This window comes from Artemia franciscana, chromosome 3 (assembly GCF_032884065.1).
Source record: "Artemia franciscana chromosome 3, ASM3288406v1, whole genome shotgun sequence".
Classification (NCBI taxonomy): domain Eukaryota; kingdom Metazoa; phylum Arthropoda; class Branchiopoda; order Anostraca; family Artemiidae; genus Artemia; species Artemia franciscana.
This window is the reverse complement of record NC_088865.1, coordinates 6,782,291-6,804,742: the sequence shown is the minus strand read 5'-3', so window position 1 is coordinate 6,804,742 and position 22,452 is coordinate 6,782,291. Positions and strand designations below refer to the sequence as shown.

Sequence of the window (22,452 nt, the reverse complement as noted above, 5' to 3'; positions counted from 1 at the left end):
GGATCATGATGAAACTTGATGGGGAAAATAAGCAGAAGTCCTAGATACGTGATTGACATAACCGGAACGGATCTGCTCTGTTTGTGGGGAGTTTGGGGGGGGGGGGGGTTAATTCTGAAAATTAAAAAATTAGGTATTTTTAACTTACGAAGGTGTTATCGGATCTTATCAGAGTTCTTATTTTAAATCCCGACTGGATCCGGTGACATTGGGGGAAGTTAGGGGAGACCTAAAATCTTGGAAAAACGCTTAGAATGGAGGGATCGGGATGAAACTTGGTGGCAAAAATAATCGTAAGTCCTAGATACGTGATTGAAATAACCCAAACCGATCCGCTGTCTCTGGGGGAGTTGGGGGAGGAGGGTTAATTCTGAAAAATTAAAAAATGAGGTATTTTTAGCTTACGAAGGAGTGATCGGATCTTAATGAAATTTGATGTTTAGAAGGATATCGTGTCTCAGAGCTCTTATTTTAAATCCAGGCCGGATTCGGTGAAGGCGAAGTTGGGGGGTGACAGAACCTAAAATTTTGGAAAACGCTTAAGAGTGGAGGGATCGGGATGAAATTTGGTGAGAAACAATAAGCACAAGTCCTAGATACGGGATTGACTTAACCGGAACGGATCTGCTCTCTTTGGGGAAGTTTGTGGGGGGGGGTAATTCTAAAAAAATAGAAAAAATGAGGTATTTTTGACTTTCGGAAGAGTGATCGTATCGTAATGAAATTTCATATTTAGGAGGACCTCGAAGCTTGGATCTCTTATTTTAAATCCCGACCGGATCCAGTGTAGTAGGGGGGGGGGACCGGAAATCTTGGAAAACGCTTAAGGCGGAGAGATCAGGATGGAACTTGGTGGAAAGAATAAGCACAAATACAAGATAGGTGACTGACATAACTGGACCGGATTCGTTCTCTTTGGTGGAGTTGGGGGGGGGGGAAGTAATTCAGAAAAATTAGAAAAAAATGAGGTATTTGTAACTTATGAACGAACGGGTGATCAGATCTTAATGAAATTTGATATTTAGAAGGATCTTGTGCTTTAGAACTTTCATTTTAAATCTAGACCAGATCCGGTGACATTGAAGGGAGCTGGAGGGGGGAACCTGAATTCTTGAAAAGGTGAAAATCGATTTATCTTACGAATGGGTGATCGGATCTTAACGAAACTTGATACATAGAAGAATTTTATGTCTCGCATGTTCCATTTTCAATTCCAATCGGATCCAGGGACATAGAGGGTTGGAGGGGGGAAACAAGTTTTGGAAACCGGAAATCTTGGAAAATCCTTAGAGTGGAGAGATTGGTATGAAACTTGATGGGAAGAATACGCACAAGTTATATATACGAGACTGACATAATTAGTACGGATCTGTTCTCTTTGTTGAAGCTGGGGGTTGTGAATTTAGAAAAATCAGAAAAATTGAGGTATTTTTGACGTAAGAACGGGTGACCGGATCTTAATGAAATTTGATATTTAGAAGGAACTCATGTCTCAGAGCTTTTATTTCAAATCCCGACTAGATCTTTTAGACATTGGGGGGGGGGAGTTGGAGGGGGAAACTGGGAATCTTGGAAAGCGCTTATAAATGTCGTAGATACGTGATTGACGTAATCGGACTGGACCTGCTCTCTTTTTTGGAGTTAGGTGATGGGGTTCAGTGCTTTGGCGAGTTTGGTGCTTCTGGACGTGCTAGGACGATGAAAATTGGTAGGCGTGTCAAGGAGCTGCACAAATTGACTTGATAAAGTCGTTTTCCTCAATTCGAGCATCTGGGTTGCCGAAGGGAGAGGAAAAATTATAAAAATTGAGGTATTTTTAACTTACGAGTGGGTAATCGGATCTCAATGAATTTTGATATTTAGAAGGACCTCGTGACTCAGAGCTCTTATTTTAAATTCTTATTTTAAATTAAATTCCTCTGATTTTCCTTTTAAAGCAATCTATTGATTCTTAGAATTTTGCTAGAGCTCATACCATATGAGCTCTTGGATCTTCCGACCTCATCACAAGTGCCATATGAGCTCTTAGTTCTTTTTTTAGTAGTTTTTCCCGACTTACCTGCATTCACTAGCTGGTCTTATAAGCCAGCTTTGCTTTCCTTTGGTTCTTCGTGGTTGGGACTTTTTTGCTGTTAAGCATGGCGTGTCGCGATCAAAGGCCTAAATTGCAACTAACCCTTCAAACGGTCAAGATCATTTTTCGAGTTCTGGTGCACATAGAATTTAGAATTTTTGAAACGCTGTAATTTGTTATAAAATTTAATATGTGATGTAGAGACCTGGGCTGTCAAGAACTGCGTTGGAACTGAAATTTAATAAGAAACAAAAATTCACTTGTGAAAACATATAGGTTAAAAATAAATTCCTAAGGTAGGATGGGTACCCAACATATAGTTAATGTACTTCTGAAGAAAATTTTACATACTTTGCCCAGGGTCCCAAGATATCTTGGACAATCCCAATGATTGGTAGCCGTGAATGGCCGAGAAGCATTGTGGATCAGCAATAAGTAGCTCCACAAAGATCTTCACAAAACGCAAGACAGGGGTTTTAAACGCAGTGTTTTTGGCCAAACTTATCTCGAATAAGCACGAAGTAAGTCTGATTTCTTTTAACACACAGTGTCTTTCTTGGGTTTAGGATCTTATTGCTTTAGGCTTAGATTTTTGAACCTAAGTGCCTGGGAATTCGCTACTTTTTGGAGCAACCAGGGGTTTTATATTAGAGGGATGGAGGGACGGAGACACGGGCGCAAAATCAGCACAGGATCGGGGGCAAAAAGGCATGGAAATAAGTGGTAATAATTGCCCATCCCCTTGAGAACCGTTTTAATATATTTTGGTTATAAAAAAATTGACTTCGACAATCATTTGTTTTTGTATGAACAAGTGTATACAGATAATTGCAGTACCAAAAAGTTCCAAAATGACTGTTAGATTTTCAGGTAAGGTCCAAAAATGGAAGAAAAGATTTTCTATAGGCCTGTGTATCTTGATTTTTGTATTTTTTCATTGTTTCCAAGGTTTTTCTTAGGAAGTTCCTTGGAAATACCGTGCATGTCAGCATACATGATCTAGTTGAGAGTGCCAAAAATTTGTACGACTTACTTCTTACGAAATGCCGTGTAACATTGACAGCGTCAAAAAGTTATGTGACTTACTCATCTGATGTTTAGCTACTTATGGGATTACAATTTCCTTTATTCCCAGTTTCCAGTCTTGAGTTCAACCTGTCATCATTTGGGAGTTCGATAAATAAATCTAGCACTTCTTTTAGATTTTATGTTATTGCTTTTTCGCTGTGCGAAAATAATTATCTCAATTCTGTTATTTTTATTTGCATTTGGTACGTGAAAATGCATTTAATACAAATTGGATTGATATTTACTTTGCTTTGTCATCCAAAATTAAAATGTATTCTGAAAATTGGTTCTAGTTCTTTCGTACATACCCAATCTTCAATTTTTGTAGTGGAATTCCTCAATGGTGTGTGATAAGCGATTATATGTACAACTTTCTGTCTGTCATGATTCTAAATACAATAGGCAGTCTACCAAAAGTTTTCTTTATAACTGAGTAACATATAAATTTAAATTGGCCCTAAATTTTAGTTTTTATGTACATACCCAATTTTCAACTTTTGTTGTGCGGTGCTCAATGATGTGTGATAAACGATTATATGTACAACTTTCGGTCTGTTATGATTCTAAACACAATAGGCAGTCTACTAAAAGTTTTCTTTATAACTGAGTAACATATAAATTTAAATTGGCCCTAAATTTTAGTTTTTATGTACATACCCAATTTTCAATTTTTGTTGTGCGGTGCTCAATGATGTGTGATAAACGATTATATGTACAACTTTCGGTCTGTCATGATTCTAAACACAAAGGCAGTCTACCAAAAGTTTTCTTTATAACTGAGTAACATATAAATTTAAATTGGCCCTAAATTTTAGTTCTTATGTACATACCCAATTTTTAATTTTTGTTGTGCGGTGCTCAATGATGTGTGATAAACGATTATATGTACAACTTTCGGTCTGTCATGATTCTAAACACAATAGGCAGTCTACCAAAAGTTTTCTTTATAACTGAGTAACATATAAATTTAAATTGGCCCTAAATTTTAGTTTTTATGTACATACCCAATTTTCAATTTTTGTTGTGCGGTGCTCAATGGTGTGTGATAAACGATTATATGTACAACTTTCGGTCTGTCCTGATTCTAAACACAATAGGAAGTCTACCAAAAGTTTTCTTTATAACTGAGTAACATATAAATTTAAATTGGCCCTAAATTTTAGTTTTTATGTACATACCCAATTTTCAATTTTTGTTGTGCGGTGCTCAATGATGTGTGATAAACGATTATATGTACAACTTTCGGTCTGTCCTGATTCTAAACACAATAGGGAGTCTACCACAGGTTTCTTTATAACTGAGTAACATAAATACAAATTTATGTTATTTAACCTTGGAAACAATGAAAAAATACAAAAATCAAGATACACTGGCCTATAGAAAATCTTTTCTTCCATTTTTGGACCTTACCTGAAAATCTAACAGTCATTTTTGAACTTTTTGGTACTGCAATTATCTGTATACACTTGTTCATACAAAAACAGATGATTGTCGAATTCAATTTTTTTATAACCAAAATAAAGAAAAACGGTTCTCAAGGGGATGGGTAATTATTACCACTTATTTCCATGCCTTTTTGCCCCCGATTCTGTGCTGATTTTGCGCCCGTGTCTCCGTCCCTCCATCCCTCTAATATAAAACCCCTGGTTGCTCCCTAAATTTATTTTGATTTAGAATGACTGTGCTGCGACGAGGGAAGTTGAATCATAAAAGTTTTTTTATTTTGTATCAAATCGGTGTTGTAAGTACATATATACCTAAATAAACGCAGGTGCACTCATTTCTAATCCGTAACGGGGGAGGGGCATTTCTTCCAGAGGGAGGGGCTTTGAAACACGAAAACCTGTAATTTACGCAATTTTTTCCAATTTTTATATGTTTTTATTCGTCGTGTGTGAAGATATGTAGGTAAATATGATCTTCAAACTTCAATACATTACAGATGGTAACATCCTCTTTTTTCAAAAGGCTTGTTGGGCTAGTGTGTATCCGCATGGGCATAAATCCTTAAATTTTACGTGATGATTTGATTGATCTTAAATATCCACCTCTCCCCTACGATTAACTGGAAGAACTACTTCCTGGAAATGCTTGACAATAATTCATAAAAATATCAGTTATTACCGATTCTCCTTCCTGGAGGCTTGACCTTTTCGAAAAACAAAAACTGACAGACCATCAGTATTTTTGGGATCTGAGACAAAATAGAACTCGGCATTTGTGCTGTTTTGTTGTTGTTTTTTTCTGTTCGTTTTCCCAACTCCTCATTTTATAATTAATTGAGCAGCAAATTTGAAAATTAATGGAAGCAACATTCATCTTTCCTGCACACAGGAGAACCATTGTTTTGGTGAAAGTTTGTATACCCCCGCAAAACAATCTGAGAAAAGATCTCCCCTGATTGAAACCTAAACTTAATTTGACCAAAATAGCTCATTGTTTGTTCTTGTCACACACCCCAGTGACCTTTTCTACTCTTTTGAATCCTTCAAGTTTATTCAATAGTTATTCGATAAATAACGTTATTTATAAATAGCTATTATAAATAAATAATGTAAATATAATTAACTATACTAAATTACATAAATATAAACTTAAATATAATTCTATATAAAATTATATAAATTATAATAAAAAATATAAATAAATTATAAGTTATAATAAATAGTTATTCGATTAATAGTATAAAAATAGTTATCCAATAAATAGTTTATTCAATTTAGTTATTCAATAAAGATTCTGTTTTTCAGTGAAAGCACCGTTGATGTATGGTATTGATGAGACTCAACAGATAATGTTTGACGAAACAACTGCTATGAATATGCAAGGAATGGGTTATAATGGCATGGGTGGCGTGACCTCCATGGGTTTCGGCCTTGGAATGGGATTGGACGGTACATACCCTATATTGAGCCCATCTAGAGCTTCACCTAGGAGTCAAGGATCCGCAGATAATGGGGAGAGATTTTCAAGAAAAGTTTTCGTCGGAGGCCTGCCTCCTGATATTGATGAAGGTAAACACTTACTTATGTGTTGTATTGGTGCTTATCAAAAATTTAATTCCAACTCTTTAGGAAATTTTTCAGGTCTGATTTTTTTCTTTTGTTAGATGATGAAAACAGTGTATGGTTTTTATTGAGGAGTGAAAGATACCTGTTTCGTTTAATTTTTCAAAATGGAGCTTTTTTCTTAGGCTGAATGAATTCAATGAAAAAATTATTCTGGTTACCTTGGTCACCTTACTATCTTCAAAATAAAAGGACTTTAAATGGCGTTTGTTGAGGCAAAATCTGTTTTTATTCCAAATTTATGGATGCTTCTGATTTAAATGTACAAATAATTTTGTTTTATTATTTCTACCCCCTCCCCTGAAAAAAAAATCCTGTGTACGCACCCGCGTTTGGTCTTCTACGTAAAAGTAAAATAAGACTGTCGAAAAATAGTAATGAGGCTATAAACATTTATTTTGATAAAAGTACATGGAATAGGCTGATGTCTTATAATGTCCAAAAATATCCAAACTCTGGTAGATTTTGGCATTGAGGCTATTTTACGCTCTGCATGGGCTCATAATCCAAAATTGTCTACTGTAGTTATACCGAATTAGCCAAATAGTCTACTTTTTGTTTGCAATGGCAAGATTTTCCAAGTAGACTTCGCTTACCGTGACTTACGATAAGTTTAACTTACCACATTTGTCTAGAACTCCAATATATGTCGAAGGTACTCATTCACATGAAATGCAGTCTTATTTGTAGTGATAAGTTGCGTCAGACTGGTAAAACTGGGTGTAATTCCTTAAAAAAGAATTTAGATGAAGGAAAAACGGAATTGCAAAATCAACAGTCAAGTTTTCTAGGCCATGTGATCATTTTTACAGGGTGGAAAACGATTTTTCCAATGGGATTAAACTGGGAATGGTATGGGAATGGAACTCCAATGGAATTGTAGAAGAAAACGGAATCAATACAAGAATCAATGCTGTTTTAGTATAAATTTTTGCAGAAGCTAAAATTTTTCACATTATGGCGTTCCGCAGAGCATTTTGTGCTCTTCGCTTTCAAACTTCACGTTTAGTATTTTGGGAGGAATTTAGCAGAAGCAGAAGCTGGAGCTAAATGTTTAAATTATGACCGTCCTGTTACTGTTTCTGTTACTGTTTTTTTTCTATTCAACTTAAAAAATCCAAAAACAGTATTATGCCCTAACAGAGATCAGAGCTCGTAAGGCAGGGACAGTACGAAGACATAGAAAAAAACACCAGCATCTCATCATCCTAAGAATTCTAAAAAATAACTCGGCAAAAACAAACAAAATAGAAAAAACGCAAAAGAAAAGTAACAAGGATAAGTAAATAACTAAATATTGGGCAGGAGAGGCGTGGGAGGCCATTCCAAACACAGGGACACAAAAACAAAACACAAAAAGAAGAAGATCAAATAATTTAATATTCCATCATTAATGGTGAATAATCAAACATTAGCAAACAATCTTTAATAATTGCTCTTTTAAATCTAACTGTTTTAAATTTATCTGAGATTTTTGTCCATGTAGCATTTCGCGGCTCTGGCTTCCTCATTTCATGTGTAATTCTTTGCAGTAGCCAAATTAATGCTGCGTAGATAAAAAAAAAACTTTTTTTTAAGCATCCGTCCCTTCTATTTTCACGAAACTTCTATTTCAAGATTTAGGATTAATAGATCCATATTATACAAAAAATAATTGTAAATTGATTTGTAGCGTTCCTCTTTTCCCGCTTTTCTGTTTAAGAATAAAATGTTGGATTGTAATTAAAATTTCTGACTAAATCTTGAATGTTTAGCCAAAACTCTTAATGAGAAGTAGCTTTGTTGAATAAATCCCTAATAATATTTCTACTAAAGAATTTCGGGCGAACGGAAAGTGACATTATTGTTGGTATAGATGGAAATTCTGCGCGACCTTTGGTCTTCCATACGGGTGAAGCCATCACGACCTCTGCAACGCGGCTATCTGATGTTTGAATACATTGAAACATTCTATATAAATAGGGAAAGGAAATATTGCCATTTTAAAATGCTGAAGACGAAGCTCCTGGTAGCACTTGTGCACGTTTTACTGATTAAGGATATATGGCTTCCAAAAATCATGCTTTTTGGCAGTCCGTCTTGGGCCAAACGAAAAGCTCTATCTTAAATGGGAGAAGAGGTCATAAAAAAGGATTGGAAAGAAACAGGGATTTCATGAGAAACTTTGTGTGATGGTTTCTAACAGATTTGAGTGGGAGAGGAGCGTTTGCTGCTGTTTTGGCATCAGATGGCTTGGATTTTTGACGATTTTTTATCAATAGACTTGGATTATGTATATCCGTGGTTAATGGGGGATCTAGATTAGTTCAAGTGTGCATGGGAGAGCTATGATTTTGAATAAGGGTGCATTTTCGTTTCATGAATAAGGAAGAATAATTGAATAATGATGCATTTTCGTTTCATCACAATTTATTTATCAGTCCTGGTTGAACTTCGCTGAGGTAAGGATGCTGGGACTGTTTTGAAAAACGGTTCATTTTAGTTTTATTGATGTTATCCTCTTGTAAGTTGTTTTTTTATTATATTTCTGTATTTTTGAGGACGGCCCTTGGACATAGGGCCGAAATATTCATTCTAATTTGTTTCCCACTGTCTTGAGAAATTCCCTATTGTTCTTCTTGTTTTTGGTGTTCGTGATGGAAAGGCAATGTGGTCTTTGTCGTTATTTACCTCCTCCACTTGTTAGATAATCATGATTTCATAGTGATGACAGTTGATCATTTTTTCAGGAATTATATTGATAGGCCACATTATTATAGAAATTGCTTGTTTTATTTCCAGCGGAATATGCATATATCCGAAAATTTTGCTATTTGCATTGAATGTTCTCTTTACGTAGCGTAACAATCATATTTAAGAATCTCTGATAGATTCACTCTGTGGCAGCATAAACTTACACTGATATATTTACACTGATATATATATTACACTGATTACGCTGATATATATTTCAAACTTACACTGACGTATTTTGAATGTTCTTGTATCGTTACTTTATAAAGTTTTATTTTTGATAAAGTCACTCTTCATTTAACCAAGTATTATTCACTTTATGACGTTCCCTGAACGACGCTACTCGATCATGTCGTTCTTTTAGCCTCTTAGATTGTTCAGTTATTGTTGTACTATTTAAAATTTAAGGTATTCCAAAAATTGTTCCCTGTTCTTTGCTTCTTCGATTTTTTGCATTTACGTTACGATAAGTATAACTTTTAGTAGGCTCACGTAAGAATTCATAAAACTATCAGGATCATTTTATAAAATCATAACAGTCATCGTAAGCAAACAATTCAAAAATTAAAAATGTGGAAAAAATGGAAATTCTAGCTATGATGATTATATTATAGTTATTTCTGCAGGATGACTTGTGATGAAAAGGCAGATTAGCTCAATCATCCCACTTTACAAGTCTTGCATCAGACTCGTCGTCAAGTATCGATGACCACTGTATGGTGGTGCTCTGAAACATTGTTGTTTTCAAAAGATCCAGAATATGGCCAATAAGACAGATTCAGTCGTTCTTCATTACTCTTTCCAGTCTGTTTGTGAAAGGCTTGATGAAGCATCAATGTCCATTAACTACAAGCCCGTAAATTACATTCTTCTGTAGAGTAGTTCGTTCTGTGCACCCCATTGTCCAACCGACAAGACAGACACGAAGAGACACATCTCGGCCCAATTATCTTAAGGTTGACACGCCGAGAACAGTGTACTTGAAGAATAGCTTCATTCGACGTTGCACTTCGATTTGGAATTATCTTCTTGGGGACGTTATCCTAAAATATTTTTCTGTGGACCCCTTCAAAAGAAAGTTCAACTATCATCTAAAACCTTGTGATGTAAAAGATTAACGGCAAATCAGCTACTTAAACGTACCTGGTACTGCAAATTTACGAAAAAAAAATATGGGGAAGCAGTCAATAATAGGTAACTTAGCTAGGAAGATGTTTTTCAGCTCAAAAGAACCCACAGAAACAAACAAAACCCACGAAAATTATGCATCAGCGGAAATCCAGTACAAATGGTGTGATGTTTACTAGGCTATGATTTCCTCAAGGGGTGCCACTCCTCAAGGCCACCTTGCAGCGCCGTTTGCACCAGGAGTGGATCTAGAGCAAAATTTTGATAGAGGCCCAATGTGAAAAGGGTGCCAATGAGCAAAATCGAGGGGGGGGGGTAATGTGACAAATTTATTCTCAAAAAAGAGTAAAAAAAGAAGAAAAAACAGGATACGAGGGAGCCAGAAAAATCTTGAAGGTCCCGAGGTCGCCCCTGGATACGCCAATGATTTGTAGTTGCAGTTCTGTTTAGGTAAAATAGTGAAAAGTCCATACTGACGCCACTATGAGGCTACATGAGGAGAACTTTCCTTTCGGGGATAGGGACGGAGGAGGAGCCTCTGAGGAACGAAGACCCCAAACCATCTCACAACAACGGAACAGCTCAAACCTTTTATTCCCAGATTAATGTACGAACCACAACATGAAACGTAAGAACCTTAGTACTATACATAACATAAGGTTTTACGTTTTAAATATGAACGGTCTTTAAAGGTTTTACGGCGTAGTGTGGAAGCGCCATTAGTCTATAAGGGTTAAGATACCATACTAGTCGAAAGTAAAAAAAAAAAAACCTAATTGAATATGACAAAAACGTTCATTATTTCCTCTGCGATCATCTCTTGTAAAAACTGCGGCGCGACTGTGCCATACGTGGTGGAACTTTGTCACACGTGGATGAACTTTGCCACGCATGGTAGAACTGTGACACACTTAGTGGTACTGTGCGGTACGCGTGGTGCTCCAGTATGTACACCAAATGGTGGAAAGTGGGCGGCCCCTCGATTCAAATAATTACCCCCCATTTTTCTTTTCCAACTTAGGTGTGAATGTTTAGCCCATAGAAGTTGATTATTTCCACCACTAAGTAGTTGACAGTAAAAAACCTAATTAAAACGAAATGAAAATTGTCTTTTCCATTTTATGGTCTTTTCCACTAAAAGCTATGTATGACATAGTTTATTGTTGCCACGCAGAAAAGCTCAGCTCTGTACTATCCGAATACAGGATTCCCCGCCTTTTCAAAGCTCCGTGGTATGTAAAATAAACCTTAAGTGGTAATATTAACTAAAAAGACTATCGGTAATTGTAGCTCAAAAGGGTTTGAGTTCAGGCACGTATCCCAAGAAATTCTGGGGGAGCAATTATAAGAGAAAATATTAGGGTTGGGATATTAGTAAAAAAGAAGAAGCATATTTTATTTTATAATTTGAGTAAGAAATAGGCCTACCAGTAAATTTAAGAAAATTTTGGATTTCGAATGAGGGGTCGGAGCCCAAAAAACACCATCCTTGTGTAGGTTCCTGTTTAAGTTAGACATGAATTTAATTGGACAGGAAAAATGCTGAAAAATCAGTTTTGAGATTTCTGCAAGTGAGAAATGAAGGCATGACAGATCTTGCAAAAAAGCTAAATGGAAACCCCCAAAATATATTAACTAGTGCATGCTGAGTTTGAGGTGGCGATATATTAATATCAGTTTCACGAAATATGTCACTTAGAGCCTTTTACATTTCTACTATCAATGTTGAAGACAGTTCTTCTGAATTTGTAATTCATTGGAATAACAGCTGTGTCTTTTTGCAGCCGAAGTCGGTCAAGTCAAATCAGAATCAATGACTAATTAGTAATCAATTATGTAATCAATTGACTAATAATAATTAATTACCCTTCTGGATTCTCAAGATCTCAACAACTGTAACAGGTGTAGTACAGGCGCAGTACAGGTGCAATTATTGATTAGTTAAATCGAAGAATAATTAATATCCTCCGTGTGGCTGGACTAACGTGACTTTACAGGGGTCCATCTTGATTAGTAACTCGTCTTGATGTCATTAAACTATTCCTTGAATTCTCGATTTGGCCGTCATTATCTAGAAGAATAGTAACTTTACCTGAAATTAAGTTTGCAATTACTTGAATATTCCATGCAATTTTGGATTTTAAGTTAGTGGAATTTTTTTTTTGGAAGAAATATAGTTATTTTTCAAAGAATATTTAAAAAATTATTGAATGACAATTGTATGCTTATACCATAATATTTTTTTCTTCAGTTTTTTTAATTCAACGAATTATAATTCTTATTGAAAATTGCCGTAAATTTTAAAGGCATTCGAAAATTTTTGTAAGGTGTATTCACATAATTAAAATACAATAAAATTAAAAAAAAATAACTTATTTTTATTTTTAAATTTTAGAATCCAACAAATTATGATCTTCTTGAAGATTAACGTAAATTTCAAAGGCTTTCGAAAATTTATAGAAAGGTTTCGCAAGAGCTTATCCATGATTTTTGTTCGGGGGGAGGGTACAACATTTTAAAAAATCCCATCAAAAATGTGTTTATATGCATTTTTGTTACGTTTTTACGAATCGGATGATTTTTTTTTTTTTGGGGGGGGGGGGGGGGTTAAACCCTGAATTCTCTGGATACGACCTTGGTTTCTTGGCAAAGTTCGTCAGAAAAATCTCATGAATACTGGATTTTACCTTATGGTTATCATTACATCATTGACACGAGTCCATCTTCATTTAATGGGGATACTTAAAAAATAAATAATTTAAAGATTTGCAGGTTTAGCATTCAAAAGCCAAAGTGTCCTATTTATGCAAATACTTTATGGAGGAGACAGAAAAATTTTAAGGTTGGGAGTCTGATAGGAGAAAAAATGTCGATTGTATTACATGGATCAATGTTTCCATGGATTATGTTTTTTTAAACATTGTTTCAGGGGCTTCTTATACAATATTTAAAAGAGATGTAATACCCAATGGTTCGAATTCACGGAAATGTAGGACGGGGTTTTAGATTTTCCCATTTTTTTAGTGAAAGTGCAAAAAAATTATATTTCAAAAATTTATGGTAGTATTTTTTATAAAATTTTTACTTGATCCCTTCCTCTTAATTGAAGCCCCTGATAATAACCCTTAATACCTTACGTACACATAACGTCTAATTCAAGTAATTAAATGGCGTAAATTGGTTGCTCAGATTGAGCTGTGTTGAAAATAAACGCCATCTCTATTTAAAATAATCACGTGGTTTTTCATTCTATTTTGTCCCATTAAATGGCTCAATGTCTAGCATGTAATGGCTTTCAGAATGGAACAACAAAACAAAAATTCATTAAAATATGAAATAAGACCCCCCTCCCAACGAAATAAAACGCACCTGCGTCCGTGCTGCCCATGGAGTTTTATTGCTTTATCTTATTACTGGTCCATTCAGTTGAAGATTCTATTTCCGTATACTGTTTTCTGCTATTAGGTATTTTCGAGGTTATCATGTAGTTTGAATTAACTTATTTTATTGGCAAATGGAGAAAAACTTAAATTAGGAATCATTTTGAATTTCTCATTTTCATTAATGCTAAATGCTTCAGCATTATTTGCATTTATCGTTGCTATGCAGAAATTTTCAGCTCAATACTGTACGGGATTCTCTTGCTCTTGTCAGTTTGGTGATGTTTATGTTGCGAAAATTTCTCCAGTTTGAACTCAAATCCAATATCCCAGAGACAAAGCCAAGAGGAAAACAGGAAAACTTCCCTCTTTTTGTTATATTTTAGCTGATAAAGGGGATTAGAGTTCTCTTGTAAATTAAATAAAAAATAGCAATTTTGTTTGAAAATTTGTCAGAAAAAGAACCACCTTCTTATGGAGTCACAAAATTTTTCTTAATTTCTTTTATTTCTTAGATCCCACTGCCTTTTCATTTACGATTAAGTGAATAAAAATATCAAAGAATGGGTGTAGTACTTTTATAAGATTTTTGAAAAAAAATAACACTAATAATAGTAAAGGTCAGATAGTTCGGCTTCACGCCCGGAACCCTTTTTCAACGAGGAAAAAGGAAAAAAAGAAATTAGCTGAAATAACCAAACGACACAAAGAGAAAAACAACAACAAAACAAACAAAACACAGATAACAAGAAAAAAAAACACAAACAGTAAAAACTCACATCTTAATAATGTCCAATACGATAATTGTCATCGTGCAATTAGGCCCCAAAGCGACAAAGCAGGATAAATTAGGTTGTTTGTCCTATAAGTGGGATATATTCAACCGCAATGCAATAACGCAACAAAACAGGCCGCAGTTGGTTGTTTGACTAATAATGACAACTGTGTCAAACGACTAACTGAGTCGCGTTCAATTTAACGAAACTTAGCTAATTTTTAAGTCTACTTTGTTCGCTTATAGCGTTTTTTTTTGCCGGAAAGTGAACTGAGAAAGTTCATCAGGCTTTTGCAAATAGAACAGTATTTTTGGCAGAAAAATCTAAGTTGCTATCACGTGAGCCATACAAGAAATTATGGACAGACCATCCGGCTCAGGAAGGTGAGGCTTGAAACAGAAATTATCTAGAGTGACAAGAAATCCACCATTTTGTAAAAATTTTATGCCTCTTGTTTCCCTTTACAAGAGGAACTGTAAACGTGAGCATTAAAAATAAAGCCTCTTGAGTGACCGATTTTAATAAACAGTTGGATCATTCAGTCTGGGAAAACTTAAATGAATCATCATATTTTGCAAGAGACAAGTCTTTTACCACGAAGCAGGGGCGTAATTTGCTATGGGGCAGGGGGCAACTGCCCCTCCCAGACTTCGGTTTGGCCCCCCCAGCTGAAATTTAGTTTCTTCCAAAATCTTGTCAAAACTATGATAAACTTAGATAATTCAAACATCAACAGAAACAGATCAGTTTTTTTAGTACATATTTACTTTTATAGTACTATAAATTGCCTTTATAGTACTTTTATAGTACTAAATAGTACCTTTATGGTACCAAATGGCTCCTTTTTATTATTTTTATTGTCATTTTCACTTGATTTTGGAAAATTGGCTCCAACTTAGCCGAAGTATATTCTACTCTGTTGAAAGAATCAGTATATCATCAAACCTATAAAAATTTTCCTTATCCGACCTAAAGAACTGATTTTCCTTCATTGCCCATTCCTCAGGAAATCTGGACTGGAGGCAATGCCGAAAAGGTGCAAGAAGCTCATGTAAACGCGTGCTGTTTGTAGTCTCTTACAAACTAAATGTTTATGCATGTAATATAAAGAACTTGGAATGCCGCAAAAATACTGCCATGTCTATTTTATCAAATTAAAAAAGAAAAATAAATTACTGCTAAACCTGGATGTAACGAGCCTGCCAAGTCCAAATTAAGTTTCTTCACAGAGATTTTGAGCTCATGAATGCTTTCTTCACGAAAAAGCCTGGATTCTGGAGAGGCTGTCGCATCTTTTTCACATCGTCCCTCAGTTCCACGACTGCATACTGATTCATCTTCTTCCACTTCTTCTGTAATTTTTGGTACCAGGAGGCCGGGTTTCGCTCTGTGAAAAGAAATATAGAGAAATCCATTGGGGCGTCAAGAGGGAGTGCTATTGAAGTAGGTGGTATTTAAGCGGTAGTGAATAAAAGCAACTATTTAACAAACACGCTACTGGAAGAAGTTTATGTACAGCTAGTTGGTCATGTAGCAAGGCAGCTTTGATCCTTTTGGTGTTGGATAGTCAACCCGCTAAATCCTGCAAGAATAAAAAAAAAACTGCAATTTAACATCCTGCCCTTTGTGTTAGTACAGAATGACTATCTTAGGAACTCCAATGGTTTCGAATTTCTTGCCAGAAATTCTTTGTAGATATCTAAGAATGAAGAATTCTTAAAGTAGTTTTTTATTCAACCTTTTAGTGGACTAAGAATCTGATCGTAAAAAGAAACATTCAAAGTTAACTAAGAATTGCAAAGACAGTAAAATCTACTTATTAGTTAACTAGTAAAGTAACTCTGGTCCGTTTTGTTGTTTCGTTTCTTTGTTGGCTTGTTACATTGCAATTCAAAGTTATAATAAATATTCCATTTATTTGACAGACAACCCAACTTACCCTTCTTTGTCGTTTTGAGGTCTAATTACATGTTTAGTAATCGTAGTGGGCATTATTAAGATATGGGCTCGTGTTGTTTGTTTTGATTTTTCTTTCTTCATATTTTTTTAATTAGTTTAGTTCGTTTTGTTTTTTTCTCTTTTCCCTTTTTCCCCCGTTGAAGAAGGCTTCCGAGATATGAAGCCAAAATGTTTGCATTTTTCTTATTATTAGTGCTAACGTTTTTTTTTTGTTTTTGCACTGTCATTGAAATATTATACCCGTTTTTCTATATTTTCATTTCGTTTTAATTAATATCTTTCTAAGTTTGGCTGTTAAAATAGAGCTGGTCTATCTTTTGACTTCTTAAAGCTGGCATCTGCTAGAAAAGACTGGGGTTCGCTCCCACACAAAGTAGAAAATCGGCTTTCTTTTTTAAAGATTTCTTAAGAAAAAACTACGTTAAACGTTCTCATATTTTTTATTTTTTTATTTCGACAGTTTGTAGTTAAAATGATCAAATTCATTTTAATCGAAGTTCATATTCGATTGAGGGTAGCCTACTGGGGTCTCCTTCACGTAAAATAGAAAACTGACAATTTAAGAAGAATTTTAAAGAAAAAGGACTACTTTTAAATGTTGTCAAAACATTATATCTGTTTTTGTAGGATTGATTGTTAGTATATATCAAATTTATTTTTTAAAGTAGTAGTCAGCTGAAACTCAATATTTGTTTTTCCTTTTTCCTTGCCCCTTGTTGCTACTCCCTACCCCTGATATTGTCTTGACTAACCAACTTTTCGTTAATATTGTTGAATCTGCATCTAATTTTAGCTTAGCAACGGAGAGGGAAACCATCAAGGGATTACTATTAAAAATGATTTCAAACGAAGGATATTACGCTAACGAATATTGAAATTGCTTGAATTTGATTGATGGATTAGTTTCCCCTCAGTTACTCAGGGGAAACTTATTTATTATCGAAAATTGGGTTTTTCACACTGGCCCAATAAAACGAAAAATCCCATCAGATAGCCATGGATTAGGGTCCATGCGCGTAGCTGAATTCCTTGTCGAAATGAATTCAATTTATTAACCACTTGTCAGGCATAAAAAAAGGATACATAAATAAAATCCAGAATTGAAATCTTTGGCTAGATTCTTTGTGTGGTGTCTGTGGATGACCCCAAATGGATTTTGATTTTTGACTATTTGTAGAACTGTAGTGTGCTAGGACCTTGTACATGTTCATTATGGCTGAACCACATTCAACTTCAAGTACTTTACTCTCTGTAGTCACAGCTACTCTGGCCAATTTACCCTTGATCTCAGGTGGCTTTTTGTATATCGTCAGTCGGGTATCAAAAGGAGGTATCTCCACAATTATAAACGTTTAGAAGAGTAGTAAAATATCTCATAACTTTTCACCCCCCCCCCCCCCCGATAACCGTGAAACAAAACAGATCGATTTGTAAATCAATATACATTAATTCCTTTTTTGTTTTACGGTGTTCGAAGGGGAAGTAAAGAAGTTATGAGGGTTTTTTTCGCTGTTCTGAAAATTTACAATTATGGTGATACGTCCTTTTGGAAATGGTCGTAATAAATCCTTTTTTGTTTCAAATTTTAGCCTGAAAGATCTGGTACAGCCACTTTGCTTTGCTTCACTACAATTTGGCACAAAAGACTTGACGTCGTCAGAGGTCAGATCATTTGGGCCACGTTTAATTATTCCAAAGGCAGAAGGACTTATAACCTTAGCGCTAATGGTGCTGTTAGAGCTACGAAGCGCATTCTCTTTTGCGTGATCATCATGTCTGGATGCAGTGATAACTTTTCAGTCATATCGGGTGCACCACATGCTTGTTCTAGGAAGTCCTTCCTTGATTCCAGTTTGGCTAGGTTACTTGGTAGATATTTAACAATCACGGCATAGGATGATTTGGAAATAATATTTCCAAATCATCCTATGCCGTGATTGTTAAAAATATTATATTCAACTTACATAGACAAACTTACAATTACAAGCTTACAAACTACAGTTTATTACAAACTTACAATATATTATATTCAGCAGGGACTTCAACAGTTATAGGTTTACTTTTTGAGAAGTCTTGTTCCACCAAAATGTCTAATTTGTTACATATTCCGTAATCTTGCATGTAACAATCACTGTACTTTCACCTGGGATAGAGGGGCTTCTGGCTCAAAAATAAGGAAAATACGCAGAGCAACCTTATCGTCATCACAAGTCTGTAACAATTTGATCATTTTCAAAACATTGTCGCTCATAGCAACCTTTGTGAACATTCGATCAAGACAGTTCGCTTTTGTACACAAGATCTCTTTTGCTTTCATAATGTCTTTTTTTTTTGGAAAAAATTGGGCTGCTCTCATTGCGATTTCATCATGGCTTTACAATTTTTACTGCACGCGACAAAAAGTTTAATACGGGATTCCAAATGAGTTTACCGGTCATCCCAAATATGCAACAACATTAACACAGCATGTCCAAAATCACAGACACAGCTTAGATACCAATACAGTTATGAAAACTCGATTTATTTTTGGGACACAGTGCGCGGTAGCGATACTAGCGGCTGGAGACAGGAAACCGGCAGTCTGAATCTAAAAGTCGGAGCACAGTTTAGATATCAATATTGGTATCTAAGCTGTGTATGCAACAAAACAAAATTGTGTTCCGGCCTAGGGTGTTGTAGTACGATCTAAGCGTCGGAGCGCGGGCTTGGAGGAGGCGCCAAGTTCAGAGCTCTATACCAAAAGCTTCTCATGGACAAGATAGGAGTTTTCATAACTGTATTGGTATCTAAGCTGTGATCACAGACCGTATTTCACATCGTAGGTTTTTATCGATAGGGAATATGTTAAGGTCACTCATTTATATATCAAGTCCGTCCAGGAACAAGGGAAGTGTAGGGGCCCACTTACCTATTCACTGAAATTAAAGGGTAACTAAATACCAGCAGGTACGTACGCCCCTTGCAGTGGGTTTCTCCCCTCTTCTGCTTGTTGCCAGAGACACCTGCAGAGCACCGCTAATGTGCCTAAAATGCTTCTAAATCTGAATCCTAAAAATAAAATGTTCTAAAATTGATATATATATATATATATATATATTTATATATATATATATATATATATATATATATATATATATATATATATATATATATATATATATATATATATATATTATGTCCATCAACCTTTTGTTCTAACGAATTTTCTCGATTGAAAGTATTATTAATTTCTTTTATGATTTCATTTCATTTGGTGTTACCTATCACCTTAGTTCAATTAGTTGCCTTGTTTCTCAAAACAATTGTAATGATTGAAACATTTTCAGTAAAGTAAATAAACGCTCGAGTCTGACGTTTGTACGTTTTTATGTAGTTTATCTGTGATAAATAGAAAAACTTTGATTTTAGTTTACACTTAAATGAGGAATAATTCATTGTTTCTTCGTTTTTTTTTTGTTTTTCAGTAAATTTTGAATATTTTTTTTTTACTTACCTAGGTAGAGCATTCACGCACCTATGAATGCGTCTTTTTATGTTCTTTTGGCGTATTAGTCAGAGCGCCAGATTCTGTATCTCGCTTATTTCGATTAGTACCCATGCCGGAAGGTACAAAAAAGTTAAGGGTGGATCCCATGGTAGTCGACCATGCTGAAAACGAATATCGTAGGGCGCAAGTTCGCCGTTGGGGCGTTTCTGAGATACAGGCCAAAAACACCAAATTTGGCCTATAATGGGGTTCGATGATTCTAAATTTTTTTTACAGATAAGATTGGTCAAATCCAGCGTACTCTTAAGTCAACAGAAAGAAGAGACTTGGGGCTACACGAATATGATTTTTGTTTGTAAAAAAATAAAATAAAAATAGTACACTTTTTGCTGCAGTTTTAAAAAAAGTCAGATTTTTGTCAACAAATTTCTAACAGAAAAGCTAAAAACTCGAAATTTTTTCAAGATAAAGTATTTTTTTATATTAAAAAAGAAAGCCCGTTTAATTCCGAACACATTGAGCTAAGAATAAAAGTTTAAATTATTATATCTGGGGGGTCTGCAACTTTTTTAGCGAGTGTACCCGATAATGTGAATTTTGTTTAGTAACCTGCTACCTAGCGGGAAGTTGATTGATAAGCTAAGCAGAAGAAATTGATCAGCAGAAGATGAAAAAGAAAAGTGAGTCAGGTAGGCCAAGATAAAAAAAAAAAAAAAAAAAACAGTTACTTCAGGTTGATTCAGCTTGTGATTCTGACGCAAATACTGATTTGCTGATGGATGATAATGAAGAATATGACACAAATTCGGAAGATCAAAAAACAATTTTTAAAGAAATAAAATTTTTAAAAGCACTATTGGTGCTGTAAAGTTGGCTGGAAAAATGAGTGTAATTTTTTTTTTCAGAAGTAAGAGACTTAACGAAAGTAATTTACAAAATTAAATATCAGAAGAAACTAGGTGATACTGACTAATTTAGATTTATAAGGACTGATAAAAAGGCATGTTACATTGATCAGTCAGATTTAGTATTGGAACTTCCAGTTCTAGTGAAAATGCTTGTCAAATGGAACATCTGTGATTTGAAATTGATTTGTCAATATTTAATCTAATATCTTGCTTTTCCTTCATGAAGCACCAAACAACCATGCAACAGTCAAAAAATCTCTGCTAACGTTCACGGCGATAAGTAAAGCTGTCGGATGTGACGATACGGTGGTCACGCAAGATCTTTTCATTTATCAACTAGCACAGGGAGTGAAAAGTAAATACCTGGATGACTTCAAAAACGTAATCCTACGGATGGGAAGCTTCCACCTCCTGCTCAACTAGCTCGGCTACTACCAAGATATCAATGCCTACTGCATACTGTACGAGGTCTTGCTAGCCCTCTACTGGGAGTCTTTGGAAGAGTATTACTCCAAAGCACAAGAAGACTTATCCCGTCTGGACCAGCTGGGTAGTGCCATTGAGTTATTCAGGACTTCATTGGCAAACGGTGCTAACGCGCGAATTGCACTTCAGAAGGCAAACGATACCTTAATCACTTTGGCTCCCATAATGAATGCCTTCGAAACCCTTCGAAATGGGTCACCCACGTTTGCTTTCTGGCGGTAGTTCTTGGAAATACTTGAAATAGCGATGCAATTTAATCATGCTGAACGAGACTGTGGCTGGGAGTCTCATTTGACACCAACTGCTCGGATGTTGCCATACTTGGTAGTGGCTGACCATCCTCAGTATACAAGATGTCTCATACAGTACCTATATGACATGCGAAGTTTACCACAAACCTTTCCTGATGTACACAGAAGGCTCATGAAAGGATACTTCGCAGTGAAGAGAACGCACACCAGGTTTACGGCCACCTGTTCTGACAAGATACCGGAGTGTACAGTGAACAAGGATACAAAGACGACGGCCGGAATAATAGGAGAACAAATGGATGAGAGACAGACTGAAGCTTGGATGCTTACTTACCGATTTCCGCTGCCATCAGCAATGGTTTCCTGCAAGTAGTCAACTTTTCCACAGAGACACGATATCACGAAGACAATCAGTCGACGACGCGATTACAACTTTCACGAGATAGAGTTCGAGACATTTTCACTACACGTGGCAATCCGTTCAGCAGAGTGGACTTCGACCTAGTGAATATTGTGACGTCAGAAGTTGTGGTCGATGAGAAGATTGTTTCTGATATTACTTGCGTAGCCACAAAAAGGAAAAGAGGTGGTTGAGGACTTTCTGTGCAACAGGAAAGACGATGTGAAAAAGGTTGTACTCCGAACTTTCCCTTCAGAGAGAAAAACTCAGAAAGTGAATGGTGTCCCTAAAACCGATCTCCTGAGCTCTGAAGTAACAGCCTTAAAGAGAATCATTACTGCTCAGTTGAGCTACGGCGAAGAAAAGGAGAAAGCCGTTGCAAAGATCCTCACAAAAGAGATTCTTCCCTTCCCTCCATCCATTTTTGAACATCTTCTGCAACAATCAACCAAGACATCTTCTGGCTGAAAAATGAGGGCGGGGAACAAAGCTGTGCTGTTGAACTGGCTAAGAAAAAAAGGAGGACTTTCAGCGTGGCCGGCCACTTTGAAATCCAAATAAACAACATCAACTACAGTACACATCATTGACCTAATGTCCAAGATAAGGTCATATCGGCCTGCCAGGTTTGAAACAGTCAAATCCTTCGCGGGAAGATCGCTTCTATCATTGCTGAATTATCTTCCAGCGGGTATTCCTGAAGTCCACATTGTCGCACATCGGTACAACGGGCT

General features: G+C 35.7%; 1 protein-coding gene across 1 annotated transcript in view; it reads left to right on the top strand.

Moving 5' to 3' along the window:
- Window positions 1-22,452, top strand: part of LOC136024815 (cytoplasmic polyadenylation element-binding protein 3-like) — a 108,414-nt gene that overhangs the window by 43,003 nt on the left and 42,959 nt on the right. The window contains exon 3 of the mRNA XM_065700295.1: window positions 5,893-6,156. Within this exon, the coding sequence (XP_065556367.1) occupies window positions 5,893-6,156 (264 nt within the window). The remainder of the gene's footprint in view (window positions 1-5,892; window positions 6,157-22,452) is intronic.